The sequence below is a fragment of the Stegodyphus dumicola genome, chromosome 2 (genome assembly GCF_044657685.1).
Source record: "Stegodyphus dumicola isolate Sdum_Otavi_A_Nest chromosome 2, ASM4465768v1".
Classification (NCBI taxonomy): Eukaryota; Metazoa; Arthropoda; class Arachnida; order Araneae; family Eresidae; genus Stegodyphus; species Stegodyphus dumicola.
The window spans coordinates 217,563,447-217,584,953 of NC_140769.1; the positions used below are offsets into that span (position 1 = coordinate 217,563,447).

Sequence of the window (21,507 nt, forward strand, 5' to 3'; positions counted from 1 at the left end):
TTTAGATACCTGTGAGCAGTAGTTCCTGAGAAAAGGTACATCGAGTATTAAAAAAAACACGTTTGGAGAAAAATGCGTTTTTATGTAAAAATCCTCATATATCAAAGCATTCGATGACAAATTAAAACTAGATTTTTTACAGTTCTAGTTTTCGTAGAGATTAAAGAATGGTATTTTTAGAAAGATAAACGTGTAGAGAATTTGAAAATGCAAAAATCCGAAATCACCGTTTTCTGAAGTTTTTTGGATTCCAACACCCCTTAACACTTGAAACTGACAAAAATTTGCATATTTAAATTAGCGATAAAAATTGTAAGTTGTTTAATAGCGATGACACAGTTATTAGCCCAAAGGGGAAATTTGCGCAGAAGGGCTGTTAATTTTGTTTTGCCATTATGCGTTGATTCACAATAAATGGCGAATCAATTTTTAAATTGTTGCCACCAAATATTACAGCTCTGTATTATATTTAAAGAAATTAAATAACGAAGAATCTGCATGAATGCATGTATGTTTCACGCACTGTGAAAAAAAAACTGTACGTAGAGACATCCAATTCTGACTAATGTTCATCTCCACCCAAATATGGCCATCTGGAAGCTCAAATTTGGAATTTGTTTTATTATCTTATTTCATATTTTGTGAAGCATTTTTGGTTAAGAAACTCAACGATTTCAAAGTGAGCAGTGGCAACACTGTACGGTGAGGGAAGGGGAATTATCTCCATCGCGGGGCAAGACTATGTATCGGAAATTCTAAAGATACGCGCTATTGAATACTTGGAGATATTACTGGTGAATTGAATTTTATGGTTTAAGTGCAAAGAACGTGATATTGAATAAATAAAGGTAACCCACAAAACGTAAAAAAAAAAAGGTTGTAATATAAAAGCTTTTAGATTTATTTTATTTTATTTTATTTATCTATTTATTTATTTATTACGTAATGCGAAATACATTTGCGCGTGCCTGCTGGTGATGCATAAATGAAAGCAAACCGGGGATGGAAAATGAAATCGATTATGGCAATTGGTTGGCAAAACTTTCTGTTCATGGTTATTATATACATTATGACGCTTGGGTTGACGATTATTTTCTGCTAATTGATAATCGTTCGATAAAAATTTCTCCCATTTAATAAATGCCTACACATCAATTGGCAATATTTCATGCCAAAACAGGTTGCGATTTTTCTGCGTACTGAAAATAAATTACACACCTTTTCAGGTTTTAATAAGTAAAGAACAAAGTAATACCTCCTCGAAATTTTTCAAATTACAGTTGGACCTCTGAAAGTGATTCTTTTAATTATTTTTAGCTCAAAAACTTCGGTTTTTACTTTTTCATATTATTGTAGTTGCAATGTGACAGTTAACCCGATTACTATGATTGCACAAATCGGTCTACTCATCTCTAAAGTACAAAACAAACCGTCTTTGAAGTCAAAAATCCATAAAAATCTCCGTTATCTTTTCAGAACAATAGTAATGTAGACGATAAACAAATGCCCTCTGCTCAAGGGGCCAGTATTCCTCTTTTACAAATTTCATGGGATAAAATTTGAATAATTTGATAACCTTCCGGCTTGCGATTTCAAGTATACATATATTACAAAAAGCATTGTGCAGTCTGTTCTATGTAATCTTTCTTTTATAATTGATTTAATTTATTACATAGAGATTGTAATTATTGTGAAACATCGTTTGCGCTGTTAGCGTAATTATTTATTTTTAAAGCTACGTATGTAATCAAGCGCAAAATAAACATTTTTATAGCGCTTTATGACGATTTTGTTGTATTTCTTTCTTTCTGTTAAAAGAAAATTTATAGCTAAATAATATAAAACAAACAGAAAATCTGAAAGGTTTGAGATTTTAAATTACGTCCAAGGGGGTGGTTTTTAACATTTTGCGTGTTACTATTATTTATTAAATATCATGTTTTTCGCACTTAAACCATAAAATTCAGTTCAAGAGCAATATTACAAAATAATTTTAAATTGAGCATATCATTAGAATTTCCGATACACAGCGACGGAGATAAAAAATGTTTTTCTGTACAACGTTGCCATTGCTCTCTTTGAAATCCTTGAGCTCGTTAATAAAAAATTCGTTAACCTTTTACAAAATATAAAATCAATAATAAAACAAATTTCAAATTTAGGCTCCCATATTCGAAGTAGGATTACGTCATTCAAAACTGGATGCTCTAGGTACCGTTGTTTTATCACAATGCGAGAAACATACATACATTTATGCAGATTCTTCATTATTTAATTTCTTCAAATATAATACAGGGAGATAATATTTTGTGGCAACAGTTTGAAAAGTGAAATGGACATTCTGAGTGATTCGACGTAAAATCGCAAAACGAAAACAATAGTCTCTCAGAGTCTCCCCGTTAGACTAATAATAATTCTCCTTCTTTCACGAAGAAATCGTTTGAGTATGTTCCTTTTCTAAATACTACCACATTTTTAATACATTATTTTTCTATACTGTTAAAAATTGCTTTCGACTTTTTTTTTTAACCTTAGTTTCCAAGAAATTTTAAATCCCAAAAACATATGGCGACATCCTCGTCTAACAACTATACGAAGCCGTTCGCTGACGTCACACGCGATACCTTTTCAAAATATTATCGCGAAACGAGAATTCCACCGAACGGCAGCTGTGCTCTTTTTAAAAGATACTGGAAAACAGACAATACTGTCTGCCTAAAAATAGGAAAACAGTGAAGTATGCTATTTCTAAAAACTCGTCGAATTTCAGGAACATCTGCAGATCATGTGACGCCTTTGCATTCCAAAGACAGAAAATATGCTTCGTTTTGTATTTTGTTTTGGAAAGGCTTTTAAATCGATTCCATTATACTTTAAAAATTGCTGCTTGAAAAGAAAAACTTCGTTAATATGGAATGCGCTGATTACAACATCAATAATCTCGAAAAAATGCAGATATTTTTTTTTCCTTTTACGCAAATCACCTTAAAAATATGTATAATTGCTGAGACCGGACAGCGCATCCGGCATTATATGGTTCACCTTAGAGATTGCAGAGTTTTCTGCCGCTGACTTAAAATACATTTATTGAGGAAAATCATGCAATGTGTGTCTACAAAGTTCTAACTCTTAATTTTTTAAACCCATTCCAGCAAATTTTCCAAACTATAATTGACAGCATTTGTCGCTATGATCCCTCCAGTGGTTTACTCTAAAATATCGTCTTCAGTTAATTATTTGCTTTGATCCAGTACGCATTCGCTGTTATGGATTCGAAAGCTGAGCAAACTATTTTGATCCAAATAACGGATATTAATCCTGATTTTTTTAAGTAAACTGTGTTCGGAAATGAAACTTAATACTTTTCTCTTGGGAGGGGGAGAGAAAGAAAGAAAACGTATTTCTAAATTAAATTCAGGCAGAGAAAGTTCAATTGAATAACTGATTTCTGCTGCATGTGAATGCGTCGTCGTTTTACAGTCAGACGTTTTTTAGCAAAGGAAAGCATCTTACTTCTCAACCATACCTCTTATTCACCAGATTTGCCATCTTCAGACTACATTTTCTTCCCAAAAGTGAAGTCTATTAAAAGACAACTATTTTGGTAGCATTAAAAGTGTTCAGAAGAAAAAAAAAGTAACTGAGATTTAAACAATATTTCAAAACTGAGTTCTACGAAGGAATCAATATAATAAGCGGTATGAACGTGCCAAAAAAGTTACATACATTTGCAAGTAATGTCAATTGAAGATTATAGTCGATTTCTGAGACTTTCTATCCTGAATGAACTTAGTGTGAAAACATTGTAGATGTTATATGAATGTTTAGATATTTATCGAAAACTGTGTATGTGTGTATGCTACCATGCTACCGTAAGGATTAAAAATCGTACACTTTAAATATTTTAGGAAGATCTCCGTAACCTAAATTTGTCATTTGCATTTCATTAACTCAATGAGTCGTTTTCGCGGTACCGAATCTTCTAGCTTCTATTTGGATACATTGGTTATTATGCCATAAGCACTCCTAGCACGGATATCTTTAATTCCTTATAAACATACTACGACATACAACAGGTTCCGTAAATTTGAGCGCTTCTTTTACGAAACCATGTAAACTCAACGAAATGGCGTGTAAGGACAATGTTTACAGCAAAAACTTGAGATCCCCCCCCCCTTAGAGAAGCAAAGGAACACATTTCAGTCAAAATTGTTAGCCGATAGATAACGGCATTGTTTTGTAAATACAAACCGCATTGATAATGCCGATTTAAACAATTTCTAAAGTGCATAAATTTATGGTAACACTTTATTTAACCATCCTTAAACGAGTATATGTGGAAAATTAAGGAATGATAAACTTATTTTCGACTATTACTTTCATTTTGACCCAGTCCTCAACCATTCTAAGGGGTATTCGACCAAAAAAAAAACTGTTGTTTATTCGTCGATGTGGTGGTCAGAGAATCGGAGAATCGAGTAGATTATGATTGTAGTGTGTTGTATGCACAGAGAGGGGCATAAAATCCGTTGCTACGGATTATCTTTTGCAAACGTTGGTGGTAGGAGAGGAGTAATGAGGAGAGAGTATTCTGGATTTGTGTGTTGAATGTTGGTCAAATTGCGGTGAATCATTTGCAAAAGTCGTGGTTTCACCACAAGTATTCAAAACTGACTAAGGTGTTTTTTTTTCGGGGGGGGGGCTAAGTTGTTGTTGTTTTTGTAATACTATCTATTAAATATTTGTTGTTTGACTTCTGAATTGGTACTATCTATTACTTTGGAGGGGGTATCTATTACTTCGGAGTAGAGACAAGCACCACTAGAACATAAATGTTTTAACTAGGAAATCTCCTTAAAATGAATTTGGAGCTCCAACCATTATTTTGTATTTTAGTTTTTCTCTTTACATTACAGAGCTAACAAGTATGAATTTTCTTTTAAGCCTATTCTTTTTGCTTTTAGGCATCTTGTTTCAGTGTTCGCGTCTACTGCTTGCGGAACAATCATTATTAAGTCACATCACCCTATAAAAACATTTAATGCCTTCAAACTCTAAGTTAATATATATATTTATTGCTGACTGATGCCTGTATTTATTTTTGATTTAAATCTATTTTAAATTTATTTCATTTCATCATTGCTTCGTTCCATTTGTGTGTGTGGTTATCATCCACTTGCTAAATTATAGGTTTGAGATTTTCTGGAGCCTACAAATTAATGTAGCAATTTAAAAAAAATATCCCTACGTAGTTTCACTTATAACCTGTACGATTATTATCGAAGAGTCTATGGAATGTTGAGAATAAAGTGTAAGCATTCATTTTCGCGAGCCAATGACCGAATAAAAAGAAGAACATTGCTTCCAGGCACACAGTACCTCGCTGTGCCGCCATTTTGATTCTTTTTTATCTGTTTTCTTTTATTGCTCTAGCCCACGCATTGCTTAAAACTTTGACTCTTGAACTTGACCCATAAAGCCACGCGCTATTAAAAATTATATGCTTTCTTGTTTTGTTCATACACGTGCTTGCTGCGGACTGCATTTTGATGACACCAGGTTTAGAATGAAGTCTATCGTGTTTATGCTTGTTCTACATTCACTAAAACTAGTAAATATTTTTAAAGCTTTTTGGTCAACTAGTTTCTTCAGACATAAATAACAATAATGTCTGTGTTTATTCATCTTGTAATTTTCAAAATATAGACTGAAGATCCGCAACAAGTCGAGCTTTTTCTGTCTATAACGGATGGATTATTCTTGAACCGTAAATGAATATGTAAGTAACCGGTGTATTCTTCTGTGCATGATCTTGTGGTGTAAGTGTTTGGTATGTTCTGATAGCAATGAAAAGTCAGTAGCTGAAATTCCGGCGACTGCACAGTTGACGTTTCGTGTTCCGTTCTTCGGAAAAAATCTAATTGTCTCTAGAAAGGTTACTTTAAAAAAGGATGGATGAAACTTCTAATATCGACTACCTGTAAAATTGACCAGTATTTCTGATACTAAAAAAATCAACTTCAGTTTTGAACATTGATTACCTAAAGTGACCGCCTCTAGAGAAGAACAAAATTGTCTGGAATCCTCAGTAGTCGTTTTTAAGAGATTTCATATCTGTATAAGTGAAAATCTCAGCATACATTTCAATGCATGCTGAATTCGCTTTAGCGAGTACCTTGAAATAACTGTTGTAATCAGTTTTCCAGAGTACGTGACTGAAGTACCCCCCCCCGAAAAAATTGAATTCTGGTTTTCAGCAAATTTCTGAAATATAGTGACACATCATCGGTAAACTACATTCCATAAACGGTCATCGCTGTTGTTGTTGTTGTGAATCCTGTGTCAAAGGCTCTGAAGGGCTAAGAGAAAGATGCCTTCGTGGAGATCTTTTTAAAGGAAACTGGCTGCCATTGTCATTACACAGGAGGAAAACCACGAAAACACTTAACCAGCCGTTCGTTGGGATTCGAGTAACCAATGTTCAGCGGTCTCATCGGCTATTGATGGCCTATGACCACCACTGAAAGGACTGATATTTTTCTGAACACAAGTAAACTTCAATTTTGAACGTCATCTTTCTAAGGGGACCATCATGAGTAGATTTATGGATATCTCAAAGGCGCTGCGTACCAAAATATTTTCATTTTACAGACTCGAAGAAAAGCAATGTAAAACTATGCTCTGCCTTAATATGAAGACATCCGAGAAGTTCAGGTGACGCATCCCCTTCGTCTTCATCAATCCGGCTTTGACGAAAACTTTTGCAAAAGACTGAGATCTGAAATTCTGAGTAGTCGTGTTCGGAACATTTTGCTGTGGAAGATGGCTTAAGTTGAAAAATGGAAAACAAATGTTAACACTGAGGAGCAGAATGGCAGACAATGTTGAAAAATTAGGAAAGTTAATGACTGGAAAAGCAGCGTTGATATTCTGTTCCTTTAGAGGTAAAAGACATATGTAGCTTTATTTATTTTCAATGATATGAGAATGAAACATCGTGAAACACTTTAAAATGTATTAAACTTCTCTACTTCCAATAAATCCTGCTTAGGGAGTGCTCGATGCTGAACTTATTTCTTCCAACAGGATGTAATTTTAATTTTGAATGTATGCTCTAATATCTTTTGGTTATTGAGAAAACAGGCCTTAGACTTAAGAATCAGTTGTCCGTCCGTCGCAGTTACTTTCATAATTGGCAAAATTTCTGTATTTGTTGCATTTCACAATTCGTCGTAATTAAGGGGAAAGCTTCTCTCTCTCTCTCTTTTTTTTTTTTTTTTTTTAAGAGACTAGAAGCTCTCCAGAGTATTTTGTCAGTCGTGAGGATTGTTCAAGGTGTTGATATTTAGCTTAGCCCCCTTTTCTGCGCTTTTCGCACCTTATTTCTTTTTTAGCCTATTTTTGCACCTGCAGCTGAGATTCCAAATCCCGTGGGATTAAAATTTCTTGGCTGGATCCCTAGGGAATTTACGCCTTCTCTTTTTTTTAACTGTCTGGAAACACAGTTGATGAGAAAGAACATCAGCTTGCCGAACCACCCAAACATTTTCTAGAGATACGAAACATGGCACTCAATGTCCCTCATCCAGAGGCGGAAAACCCTCGAGGTGAGGATCGAAAAAAGAAAACAGAAATAATAAAAAGTTCTATAAAATGGGTCGGAAAGTTTTCCGACGCCCAGGCTGAGTCAGAGATTTGGGGTGCTCTTGCCTCCCCCCCTCCGCGTGTTGGAACTCGTTGAGTGACATCACTGGTTTCGTCTTTCGCCACCCCCTCTGACTTAATTGCGACGCTGAACGATGTCTGATTGAATTCATGGCAAAAATGCGTTTATCGTCGCGCTGAATCAGCGACCGCTGTGGTTATTAAGAATGAAGGAATACCTGAAAGTACCCCGACTTAAGGACTTCTTGGGTGAATTCCCTTTATCAGAATTCTGGAGCCACACTCTTTGAATGAGAATTCGTTTGTTGGGAGACTTCTTTAGATTTGAGTGCTCTTGGTAGTCTAATCTCTCTGGTAAATCGCATACAAGATCGGACATGTTTCAATCAGCGTCAAAGAATGAAGGCAGTGTTGAAGACTGTCCAAAATGTTAGCTATAAGTATTTTTAATAAAGTCTTTGAAATGCCTTCAAGAAAAAATGTCTTTGGTTAGAAGAAAAAATAAAATGAAGCAAGTGACTCACTCAGCTCTAAAGACGACATAGAACGACAGTGTCTCAGTACAATTTATTGACTCTAATTGGATTCTGATGCAAAAAATAATTCGGTAGCTTTAAATATTCATTTAGTTGTTTGGAAAAGTATGTGAAGTTTATTTTTCTTTAAAATGACGTGTCTGCTACTATTGCAAGCGCCAACACCAACCAATTTCTCGTAAAACAACTAGTCAACCAATTTCTCGTAAAACAAGTTGAAGTCAATGACTTCTGTTTTCTGGTAGTTTATTTCCGTTATCATTATCATATCAAGAAAAACCGTTTATGTAATATTTTGTTTTTAAGTTGGGTGAGAAGTAGATGAGGGGATAGCTCAAATGCTTCTTCTCACAGCCGCAGATATGTTAAATAGTGAGGAGTTTATTATTATCTATTAGGAATTTTCGTGTTGCCTCTTTCCTGGAATTCGTATTCATTGTAGCAAGTGTATGGAGCAAAATTAGCTGCAGGTGTGCTAATAATCATTTGTTTCATTCAAGAACGACTCTCTCTTTAAAAGCATCGATAACAACAGTAATTTTTAATTTAAAAAAAAAAAAAGAAGAAGAAGAAGAAGAAGAAGAAAAAGAAAGCTTAAAAGTCCTTGAAAATTATTTATTCTGTTCTCAGTCTTGAGTAAAATATGTCATTTGGTTTCGTTTGCATTTAATTTGTCGCTCATTAAAATAAATTTAAATTATGTATTGAGGAAATTGCATTATCTTTACGCTGAGCATGCTTTGAATGGAGTGAGCTTCTTACGACTGCTGTTTAGTTTTGGATTCAAATTATATTAAGTGAAATTAGATTCAAAATTATTGTAAGCACTTCTTCTTAATTCAGACCCATAACCCACTGAAAAAGATATCTGATTACTATGTAACAGTTGTACTGCAACAACCTGCATAATATTTAGGGACATTAAGAACCACCGAATAGAATTAAAATTTAATTTGGACCATGCTGACTGCATTAACACAAACTGAAGACCAGATTGAGTTTATAACAATAAAATTTCTGAGACTACCTTTTGTCGAATAGAGAAACAGGCACAACAGTCATGAAAAGCTTAACTTAAAAATTTAGTAAAATATATAATTGCATTTGGGATCTTATATAAAAGTATATATACTAGTCAAAAATTCTGCTTTCTCTGGCAGGCGACTGATAATTCGTGTTACTGTTGAGTTGTTTGGCACAGAAGCACTTGGAAATCTAACTCGCAATGATTCCTTAATGTAGGCGTATGATTTGTTTCTATAGTACACCTCGACAATAAACACTTTTTGTGCTTTTGAAAACAGAATAATTATTCACGAGGAGCATGCCACGCTACACCACGTATTTTGTAGTCAAACTAAAGTATCCCGTCTGTTACACGAAAAAACTAAGAACTAGAAAAACTAAGAACTGTTGAGCAGAAGAGCGTACAGCTTAGGAGGTATAAAAAGCGAGGTTTTAACTAATTAGGTTTAATGACTTGCGCGGTGATATTGTTGATGCGATATTTATGTCATTTCGAATTATGTTGTTAGGTTATTTGTAGGTGAAGGAGGGAAATTAAACATAAAAACGACCATGTCTTATGTATCATAATCATCCACTGTATTTGGTAAACACCATTCGTCCAAACCGCACTGATAGTCACGGCTGTTCTAGTAGGACATTTTTTTGGAAGGGGAGGAAAGTTAAATAATATTATGTACGTGTTTGAATCCTTAGAGATGCCTAACTGCAATGGATGTGGGATATATCTGGTCCTTTAGTTCATATACAAATATATCCAGTTTTTCATGTTAAAGAATTAGGAAAACGTAAATGAAAAATAGCTCAACCCTTGACATCCAGCTGTAACAGTTACATAACTATAAAAATTTACGTGTATGTTTGTATAACATAATCCATTTAAATGATCAATTGCACTTCTTTTCCTCTTTTCTAATGTATTATTGTTTATCTGAATTCTAGAATTGTAAAACCTCCTGGTGGTGAATGCAGCGACATCTTCGGTGTCCAGAACGGTGGAAGTCCAGCCCAGGAGCAGATCACTCCCAGGAAAACTAAGAACTACATGCAATCGAACATCTTCTCTCCGGATTCCCCCGACGCTCCCCAACCTCAAAATGGACACACTAATATTTCTCCTGCCAAGCTCTTGGATACACAAGAACGGCTCTTTGGTGGATCAGCAGATGAAGAGACTCCTCGCCGAGTAGTCAATAGGCAGAGGTCATCCATCTTCGAAGAAGAAGTTGTAGATTCACGACCCAGATCCACACCTGGTTAGTGATTTATTATATATATATATTTTGTTTGTTTATAATTTCCCTGCTTTTTAACTTCGTTTTCTTTACCATGTTTTCCATTTTTAAAGCTGTAAAAATCTTAGAAAATATTATTATCAAGAATCTGTCCGAATTCGCTCCTGATGTAAAGCGATTGCTCGCTGCGCGGAATGTAATGTGATGTGCATGCCACATTTACTGTGGGAAAATCGCAATAGTAGTTATGAAGGCTGTGACATCAAATGGAAAAGGAGGCAATAATAAGTAGAAAAACCTTTATTTGACGTAAAGCAGGATTACAGTGCATCACAGTTCGACGTCAGAAAGAAGACGACGAAAGAGTTTTATAGGACTTGGTCGAAGTTGCGGCCGCGGTCATTACACAGCCAAAAACAACGGACAAATGATTGCCGAATACGTTCAAACATACCCGGTATGCTGACGATGTCTGCCGAAGCGACGACGATATCTCAGTTTATCCCTAAGCGTCTGGTAAACAACCGATTTCAGATGGTCCCAGAAAAAGAAATCCAAGGGATTGAGGTCCGGGGAGCATGGAGACCAAGCAACAGTTCCGCCGCCTCCAGTCTACCTCCCGGGATATGTAGCATTGAGGTAGTTACGCACCTCAGTCGCAAAATGTGCTGTGCACCATCACGCATTAATCACACGTTTGGGCGCACAGTGGCCGGTATTCCTTGCATCAGATCTGGGAGGATGTGCTGTAGGAAAACAAGGTAATTTGCGCCATTGAGGCGCTCGGGCCGAGAATTCCTGCCCAGATGTTAATATCGAATTTTTCTTGCACTTTCGATAAGACAGTGCCGTGGGGATTTTCGGGTAATCATATATGCGCATTGTGCATGTTGACCATGTCTTCTCTCGTAAAGCAGTCTTTGTCTGAGAATAAAACAGTAGTGAGAAACTGTGAATTAAACTGTGGGGCATCAAGCATACAGCGTACGAACTCTACCCGAAGGGAACAGTATCCATTCCTAGGAATTGGACCTACTGCACGTGGAAGGGATGAATACCATTTTAAGACGAATACTCATTTCAGCCGCAACCGATCATGTACTGGTCGACGGCAAACCGTTACAGTACTCGGATTTCTGTTTCAGGTGTGCGCACACATTGCGCTTTTGCCTGCATTGCGTCTCTTTATTCGGAAGGATCCCGTCTCCCGTAGGCGTCGATCGATGTTCGTGAAGGTGGTATGGTGCGGACAATGCCACCTCTGGTATTACTTTTCGTACATCCTTTGTGCTAGGCGTCCATTGCCACTTCCTCGACCATAAATCAGATGCATATTCCTCTTTTATGTAATCTGACATGTTGTTTCCGAATTAAATTTAACACCCACGAATTCTGCAATGCCCACTAATGAATACTTGCTGACCGCTAGTATTTTTCCCACACGCATGGGAAATTTGCATACGAAGAGGTTTCTTCTTCTCCATCGAAGTGCTTCTAATCCTTATATTTGTTCGGCCACTCTCTTCGTCAGGCTTACTGTCCTCTCGATGTCTATTTTTGCGATTTTCACCCACTAAATGTAGTTTGCTACCCCGTGTTCTTAAGTAGTTTTTCATCCTCTTGATGCCTACTATCATCCCCCTGAATTTGTCGGTTGACTTCGGAAGCACCCTGTATATTTTCTATATGACAACGAAAACAAAACTTTTTTATATATATTATAATAAATATTTGTTCTTGCATGCATCTGTTTCCGCGGAATTTTTAGAAAATTTATATAAACTTCAGGTTTTGAAATTGCAGTTTTAAACAACATCGGTTCCTGAAATCTTAAAAGAGTATATTCAGACGGAGATTTTTTCCTTTAGTTAATAATAACAAGGTTGTAAAAACAATTAAAATTTTATTTTGGAGCAAGAGACGTGAAAAATGTGCAACGCTCTCGCTAGGATTCGAACTATGGACCTCCCAAATGTCAGCTGGGCGTGCGCTTTCCATTCACACCACGAAGGCACATCATAATGTCATAGTACTTTTTTTATCTGTGCACACCAGAATCCTAAGAGAGCCTGAGATTATTTTTACTCTTGTTCTCGAAATATTACTGTTTTAATTCGTAGCGACTGATAAATTATTATTCCAAGCGATCAACTGCCCTGTAATATTTCTTTCTGCCTTGAACGGAATTAATAATATATTTTTCTGATATTCAGTTTTACAGTCACTTCTAGAATTTCGTTTCTTACTCCTGCTTTGTGACATTTATGTATTTGTGTACTTGATTGTCGTACTTCGTCTTGATGAAGATACATTTTCTCTAGTCTTAAGAATCAATGAATGAAGATTATTTTTACTTCATTTCATTCGTTTTAATTGATATCATTTCGTCTTTCATTCATTAGTTCGCCGAAATCAGATCAACCCAATCACAGGAGCTCCTATTTATGAAAATGGATCAAGCAATGATTCTACCCCCAACGGCACCTCCAATGGCAAAACCAATGGATACACCAATGGATGTAAGTGATAGTTTCGTTACTCTTTGTATAGTTTAATTTATAAGTCTTGTTAATATTTCTCACATAATTAGTCAAAAGTAAGCCACACTTCTTTCAAATTGTTTTAGGAAATGATGAAAGAACAATGCAAGTTTAATTGGAATATCCTTTAAGTACCTTCTGTTATTTTGTATTAATTTGGAATAAAAAATATTATACAGCACCTAGCTCTTGTTTAATTATTCTTCAACTTTAACCTAGCCTCAGGATTAGGAGATCGACACAAACACAAGTCGTTGTTGGCGACGATTTTTCCACCTTTTTAGAGGGGAATTTAAAGGTGCTGTTCCTTAAACTCGTACTTTGCTGTAGGGTGTATTATAAATATCATTGTTTGGTATGCTTGTTGCAGTAGTTTTAATTAGATCAATTTTGACTGGTATGAATGGATCATTTCTTGTTTTTTCAAAGGAAATTTGCTAAAGTATTACGATCCGAATGCAACGATGATACGAGGAATGCAACGATATAATTTAACGCACACATATTTATGCAATTGCTTTTATGTCTACAATATTTCGTTTATGGGATTTATGTATATTTCCACATGCATATCTATTTGTCATAGGAATAAAATTTGTGTCTTCAACGTAATGAAAAGCATACTGAAACTATATACATATATATATGCGTGTATATATACTGCTTCTTATCTAATTAAGAATATGAACATAATCAGCGTGTATTTGATGTGCCTTAATCTTTTCTCACAATTTATCTCACAAAAGTACATTCTGTTAAAGCCTTCTAGTGTTCGTTATTCACAGAACAGTTGAAAAGTTTTATTAAGAATACAGGATGTTTGATTTGCCAGTTAATGGATAAAGTACCTTATGTTAGTTAAAAAGTTACTATGATTTAAGTTAACCAGTTATTATTACTTTTCCTTTCCGTATTCCACATTAGAATACAAATTAGCTTAGTGTGTATTTAAGCTGAGTGTTTTGAATCTTTATTTGAGAGAGCTGCTTGCAGTCGTGTTTTGCTCTTAATATTTTTAGCCAACTCTCCTTATAATTAATATTCTGACTTTAGCATCCACGCTAGCCGACGTTTTAATTACTCACAGATAAAATATTCTGAACCAATGTATTTTTAGTCTATGTAATATGTAGTCTTCACTACGCTATCAACATTTGAATTTAATTATCTCTTATATTAATTTAAATATCGCCAAGCGGTAGAAGTTTCGTGTGTAGCAGAATTCGTGCATGTACTTTTAGATAAAAAACTAAATAAAAAGAATGTTTTATTTGTCTAGTAAGGTCTGCAGGTCTTTTTTAACTCTCGCTTCCAGTTTCAACCCTGCAAAGAATAGCATGAAATTCATAGTTTTTATTTTTGCTAATGGCGCATAATTAAATATGATCCAAATAAAACTGAGCCTATAATATAGCAAATAAATATACATACTCATTGACAATGAGTGCCTTGATTGTAATATTTCAGAACTATTCAACATATGAAATGATCGATGTCGTTAAACGTATTGAAATGAATCAGATATAAAAATGCTACAAATGGCCGAAAGTTTCATTTTGCCGTAATAAGTTTTTCGATATTTACTCTGTTCCTTACGCGACATAGTTCGAAACTGATTCTAATTCCTTTGACTTACGGATTTAAAAGTTGCCATGTAACGGACTGGATACAAGGTGTCAGTACCATTGCAAATAATCATGACTTGACGGTGCAAGAACTAAAACAATGCAGGATTTTTGGAAAATGTTTTACATCGCACCAATTTTTATTTGTATTTGCTACACCACAGTGTAACTCTTGATATCAGGAATATTAAATATTCCTATTCTATCCGTACGCGTTCCCTATTTAGTAGTACACCTGCACCTGTATTCTGCACAGTTTTATATATCCGATTATAACGTTTAGGAAGATCTAGAATAGAGGTATGACAAATATAATATTTGATGTAGCCCGAAGAAAATCAAATTCTAAAAGGATGGCATTAGGCGAGTGTGGAGGCAGGAAAACGTCGACTCAGAATCCTTACTCTCCAGATTTTCCTACACTTTGCAGATGGATAGAATCTGTGGAGATTATGGATGTTGTTATGGTGCAACATGAGTAGAACTGGAATATCGTCTGAACATCTTGAGGGCAATGAATGGGCAACACGTCGAGGTGCAGTAAATGTAAAACTTGTAAAGAGGTTTACAAAAATCTGCATTGTTCTGGGTCGCGTAGTGTCTGAGCTCTGTCTCATTGTAAACGGTAGCGAGACATTTTATCCACCCTTATCTTCAACTGCGTAATTCAGATTCTATAATAATCGCAACTTTAAAATGGCTTTACCATTATTGAAGATCTGGGATTTTTTCCATGCTTGTTTGTGGCTTATTCCATTGGGATAAAGGAAGTATTCTTCTGAAACTTTCTGCGGTATTTCGGCTTTCCTACAGAGTAGATTGGATTAGCCCATACCTCTTGATTCCTCTAGATCTTGGTCCACGTATTCATAGCTTTACTAAGACGTTTTCTGTTTCGCTCAATTTTGAATTTTGATTGTTTCGATATATTTAATAGCTCAACAACAGGAAATTCGTAATCTGGGGCTCTCTTTTATTAATAAAATGCTAAATGAAATATGAACATTTTGACTGTCACTGTATAATTTCAATGGGAAGGATTGATTATATATATATATATATATATATATATATATATATAAACATTACATATATATATATATATGATTTCATTGGGAATGTTTTAGCTGTCAGCTTGTCTTAAGTGGGAATTACACTCATGTCCATAAATTAAAGGATAATGCAAAATCAAGCAAAGGAAGAGTTAGAAGCAAAACAAATTTGACTTATTTGTAAAGCTTATTTATTAAACAAGAGGTAAAGAACAAAAAAAAAGATGCTTTATGTTTGATATTATTAAAAAAATTAGCGATTTTTTCTTCCTCGAGCAAATTACAAAAAAAAAAACCTATTTACAAAAAAACAATATTACATGGTTGGTATGATTGTTAATACATTGCATGTCTCCCAGACGATGCAATACAGTCCGTACAACGCCTAGGCATGCTGAGTATCAAATTATCGATCTGATCTTGGGGGATATTACACCACTCAAAAAGCAATGCTCTCCAAAGTTCCGGTAGACATGTAGGAGGAGGTTGACGGGCTGCAACTCGTCGGCCAAGCATGTCCCACACGTGCTCTACTGGATTCAAGTCAGGTGAGAATGCTGGCCAGTCCATACGGGTGATATCCTCCGATTGAAGGCATTCGCTTATGATGTTTGCACGGTGAGGACGGGCATTGTTATCCATAAACACAAATTGTGCGCCCATGGCGCCCCGAAACAAACGTACATGTTGTTCCAGAATAACGTCCCGATAGATTTGGCTTGTCATGGTTCCAATTTGAACATGCAGGTCAGTTCTGAAACCCAGAATAATTCCACCCCAATTGAGCACTCCTGCACCACCGTAACGGTGGCGTTCAATGATGTCTTCTTGGTGGTAACAGGTACCTGGAGCTCTCCATATGAAAGTCCGGCGAGAATCAGACTGCAAGCTAAACCTGGACTCGTCGGAAAACCTCACACACAAACCCACTGTTGCGGTGTCTACGATGCATGCTCTCTACTCCAGACTAACCGCAGGCGACAGTGAGTTTCAGTATGTGGAACGCATCTGACAGGTCTACGAGCATATAGACCAATCTGCCTTAAGGGTCTGTACACGGTCTGCCTTGAAATTGTCGTACCAGTGGCTGAAGAGAGCTGACGAGACAGGTCTGAGGCTGTGCTCCGCCTGTTTCTTTTGGCAGTAACTGCCAAATACCGGTCCTCATTCGGCATTGTAACTCTGGGGCGACCTGTGATGTAACGTCTACTCACATTACCATCATCTTGGAATCGTTGCCAGAGCCTGAAGATGACACTCTGGTCAATTCCACGTTCGTCTGATACTTCCAGTTGGGTACGCCCACATTCCAGACGGCCGATAATTCTACCACGTAAAAAATCATCCAAATGCGTCCTTTGCGGTTATTGCACTGAAATGCTTATAAAGCGCCTGCGAACAATTTTACTTCTTTGCCTGTATTCCTTATATATCACTCTCTTACACTCTCGTCATTGTGACGGACCATCGGTGTCATCTGGTTGCTTCCTGAAATTTGCATATGATTCTTGAAGATGTGTGTAGGGATTTTACAGGTGATATATTTATTTTAGAGTTCGATTTCCGCGTGACTCCGAATTATCCTTAATTTATGGACATGAGTGTATTTTCATTTATCAAAAATGTTATGGCACTACAATTTTATATCAATTATCATAATGTACAAATTTCTTTTTTTCCCTTCAACAGCTAGTGGTCATACCACGCCCGAGAGTCCAATGAATGGAAATATGCGCATCCGTAATCCGCCAGGCGGCCGATCATCTGGAATTTTCTAGAAGACCAACAGGAGATTGTGGCATTCCGGAAAACTTCTTCCTTGATTTCCTTCCCCCTTTCTCCTTTGTCTTCCATTGATTGGACAAGCAGACGAAACATAACAAAACTCCTGGTGGCTAAAGGAAATGAAAGACTGAAAATTGCTCCAAGAAACAAAACTCTTTCCCACTTCCGCTATCATAGCATGTTGAAATCTCATTTGCTGTTACATTAATTTTTCAACTGTGTGTGATTGGATAATATTTTTGTAACATTATGATTGTATTTTTTCCCATAAATCAAGGCACTTTGTAGAATTAATAGAATAGAATAAGTGCAGCTTTAAAAATCGTAGCTTAAGTGAAATGTAGGAGGCTGTTACGAGACTTAATAATTGTGGGAAAATATTTAAACCACAGTAACCCTAACATTAAGTATGATATTCTATTGCACGTATGATTTTTTTAAATCGGCTAAGTGCATATTAAGTATTTTACTTTTATTCTAAATGATGTAGACCCCCGTTTTAATTTTTATTAGAAATAATAAAAAAATATAATTATATTCATACAAATGAATAGCAAACTTTAACTTAGTGGTTATAGCGTTGAGTTTAACTGAATGTGCATATGGAATCATAAATGTATGAACTAATTTATGTAGGCTTACAATAATAGGTTTTTTTAAATAGACCGCTGAATATATTTCTTATATTTTATATGAAATGCGACGTTTACGAGCTAATTTATTCTGTATAATCTTCTACAGAATGAAGCAAACTGTAGTTTAAACAATAAATTTATTTACCTCAAAGCTGGGAGAAATCAAAAAGCTATCTCATTCCAAGTACATACAAAAGTTTTTAATATAATTTTCAATGCATACTGAAAGCTTTATTTTTCATGTCTACGGAAGCGATCTGTTTAGGAGATAAAAAAAATATTCTTTTTATATTGAATAAATGCTACAAACGAAAGACTGAGACTAATTAAAGAAAAGGGCGGAATAAATGGCTGGTCCATTGTTCCCAGAACAAAAATTATAGTTTTCTCTAGCCAAACGATCAATTTCAATGGCTCAATGCTGCTAGAGTTTTAGCAAGTGAGAATTACGCCATGTTTATGTGACAATTTTCGAATTTCTCCTTTTTGCCAAGCCACCAGTGTATTTTGTGATATAACGATATGCAACACAGACGTACCAAGCTTTCTTTCAGTTCTAACGAAGATCCTTTTTTGAAATATTATATGAAAATCCATGTTTATATCTTCCATTTTTTTTTATCTTTACTAGTACCAATATTTTTGATTGAGTATGCTTAGTGTGTTGTTTTTTTATATTGCAATTATGTATCCAGTATAGCATTTATGTTATAATTTTTTAATAATTGTTTATATTTCAGTAAGCTCTTTTATGAATTACGGTGAGCATCTTTTATGCGTAAAGATGTTATTTTAGTGATAAATATTACTTACTTGAAATGTATTATTACCGTATTTTGCTTGTGAATTCTCTTCCCGATTGTTTTTGTTTTGTTAGTTCCTAATTTCTGTGTATTGATTTAGTTTTACGACTGTAAGGAAATAATTGTCCGTGCAGTATTACTAGATAACCATAGTCAATCACTTTTTATATGAACAGCTTATGTCGGAAGATAATCTGTGTAATATTTCTCGATGAGAAATTCTCAATACCTTTGTGGGCCTTTTTGTATCATGTATCTTGCTTCTTTAAATAAATATTTTACAGAACTGATCTCTCACCTCATTTGCTTCTGTTGTTAGAAACTCAGTAAAGATTAAAAATGGTTAGTGAATAAACAAAATATTGCTTCAGATTCTGAAACAAAAATGAACAAGCTAAAATATCGCCGAAAAAATCCGAAGCATTTGATTTCTCCATAAAATTTAATTAATTACAGCAGTTCAGAAAAGTTATTCCAAAACTTTAAATACCGTACGTATTTTTAGCCTAATCTCTAAAATTAGAAATATTAGAGTTCTATGAGAGATGTTCAGAAGCGGTGACCAAAGACCAAAATTAAATAAAAAATGTATAGTTAAAATTTAATAACATATAGAGAAATAAAGCAGATGCTTATTACTTAAATTAAATTAAATTATCAATAAATAGGTAAAAATTAAATTAAATTGATAGAACGAATGAAAAGCTAGTAAACTAATAATGAATTTAGAAATTTTAATCAGAACAAAGTGAAATAATAAATGTAAGATGAATAAAATAATGGTAAAGACACTTACTGAGGATAAATCAAAGTATTCAAAACTGTATTTTTCACCGTCAGACAAAACTGCTGCCTTATTTTGGCTTCCAACAAATTTCAAGTTTAATGACCAAGATGAACATTCATGAAGATTACTAACTGAAACCCGTTAGAGCTGAGCTCCGGCTGAATGGTAAGTGACTAACATTTCTTTTCAGGATTTAAATCCTGAAAAGAAATGCTAGAAATGCAATCAGAAGGCTCCAAACCGTACCTAAACTTCAAGAACAATTGATTTTTGTCAGTCTTACTTCCTAAATGCGGTGTTCTCTTAATGAAATTTTCTCAATCATATTAATGTCATGTTAATGAAAAGTTAGTCAATCATATTAATGTCATGTTACTACTCTTATTCACGTCTGGTTGGTAACGCATTCACTTTGACTCCAGAAACATGCTTAGTGTAACTTTTTCAACATTTTTGGAGTTTACGTTACGTCACGATACACTGCCGTGCGCTTAGCATCCATGAGCTTCGGCAAGGTTTGTCATAGCGTGAGACATTGCACTATTTCAAACTGGTGACTATTAAGGTTACCATTCACCAGTGACCTTGGCCTTCACCTCTAGTTTCCAGATTAATTTTATTTTAAAACTTTAAACTTGGTGCCTTGCTTACACCAACAACTTATGTTTTAACCGCTGATGACATGAATCTATAGGACTCAATGACCTTGACGAGTATCACTGTATCTCGTTTAAATTTATTTTAATAGTTTGTCTAAATTATTAGTTTCTTTTGATTTAATTCTGATGCTAGAAAATGCTTTTTCGCAAGACCAAACATTTTTATTGATATTTTATTTCAGCCCTTTGTTAAGTTGCGATTTTGGGACGTAAGCAAACAAAATCAACATTCTCTAGTTCAATGCAGGAGTTTCTTCTTTGAAATTATTATTTACCTCTAAATTCGCAAATCCTACTTCGAATTTCATTCGATTTCTCGATCTATGCCACCTGTGTATCTGACAGGAAACTAACTTAAAACTAGCTCGATAATGGTACTCGTTAAAAGCAGAAAAACGCGAGACTCAGTAACAATAAAACGATAACTACCATAACCGGTATGGCTCTTAGAGCCAATCAGACCCTATGGAAAATTCCTCAAGAGGTTTTCTTCTTCTTCTTCTTCTTATTATTATTATTATTATACGTAAAGCATTGTTCAGAAGTACCGCTGATGGATGAAATTCCTAACTGGCATTTGACATTAAAGATACAAATAAAAATTTTTACTTTCATGATCTGGAAGCTTTATGTCAACAAATACAAAAAAACAAATAATGTACAAACAAAAAAGATAAGAATAAATAAAATATATTCATGACAGAGAAGTTGCCGTCCTGACTAGCTCCCGATGAGCATCAGATGGGGAAGTGAAAACGTAGAGGTAAAGGAAGCCAGAAGAAATCATCAAGATTTGTAAAACGTCGTAAATGAAATGAAAATCTTCGCTTAGCTCTTAACGTTGCATTTATAATTCAGGTGCTGTCATTGAACGAAACTAAAGATTTTGAATTTATATTCGACGCAGATTTGCAGGCAACAATTTTTCAGACCGTTGCCATTTAGGCAAAACGTGGTATCTCTAATTTTTCTGCTACGCAGCTTCATCGGCAACCATTTTTCCCAGCATTGCCAGTTGGCCAAAACATAATATTTTAACTTTTCAATTTAATTAATATGTATTTGCTTAAAAACAAATCTATTTCATGATAATTGTACTTTGTTATACTATGCTGATGGCTTTAGATTCATTTTTTTTTTTGAATAATTTACTTACTGC

General features: G+C 35.0%; 1 protein-coding gene across 1 annotated transcript in view; it reads left to right on the forward strand.

Annotated features, from left to right (window-relative positions):
- The window catches only part of LOC118200431 (microtubule-associated protein Jupiter-like), a 65,467-nt gene extending 46,275 nt beyond the window's left edge, over window positions 1-19,192 (forward strand). The window contains exons 2-4 of the mRNA XM_035372402.2: window positions 10,170-10,483; window positions 12,865-12,981; window positions 17,369-19,192. Of these exons, the coding sequence (XP_035228293.1) occupies window positions 10,170-10,483; window positions 12,865-12,981; window positions 17,369-17,457 (520 nt within the window). The 3' untranslated portion in view covers window positions 17,458-19,192. The remainder of the gene's footprint in view (window positions 1-10,169; window positions 10,484-12,864; window positions 12,982-17,368) is intronic.
- The last annotated feature ends 2,315 nt before the right edge of the window (window positions 19,193-21,507 follow it).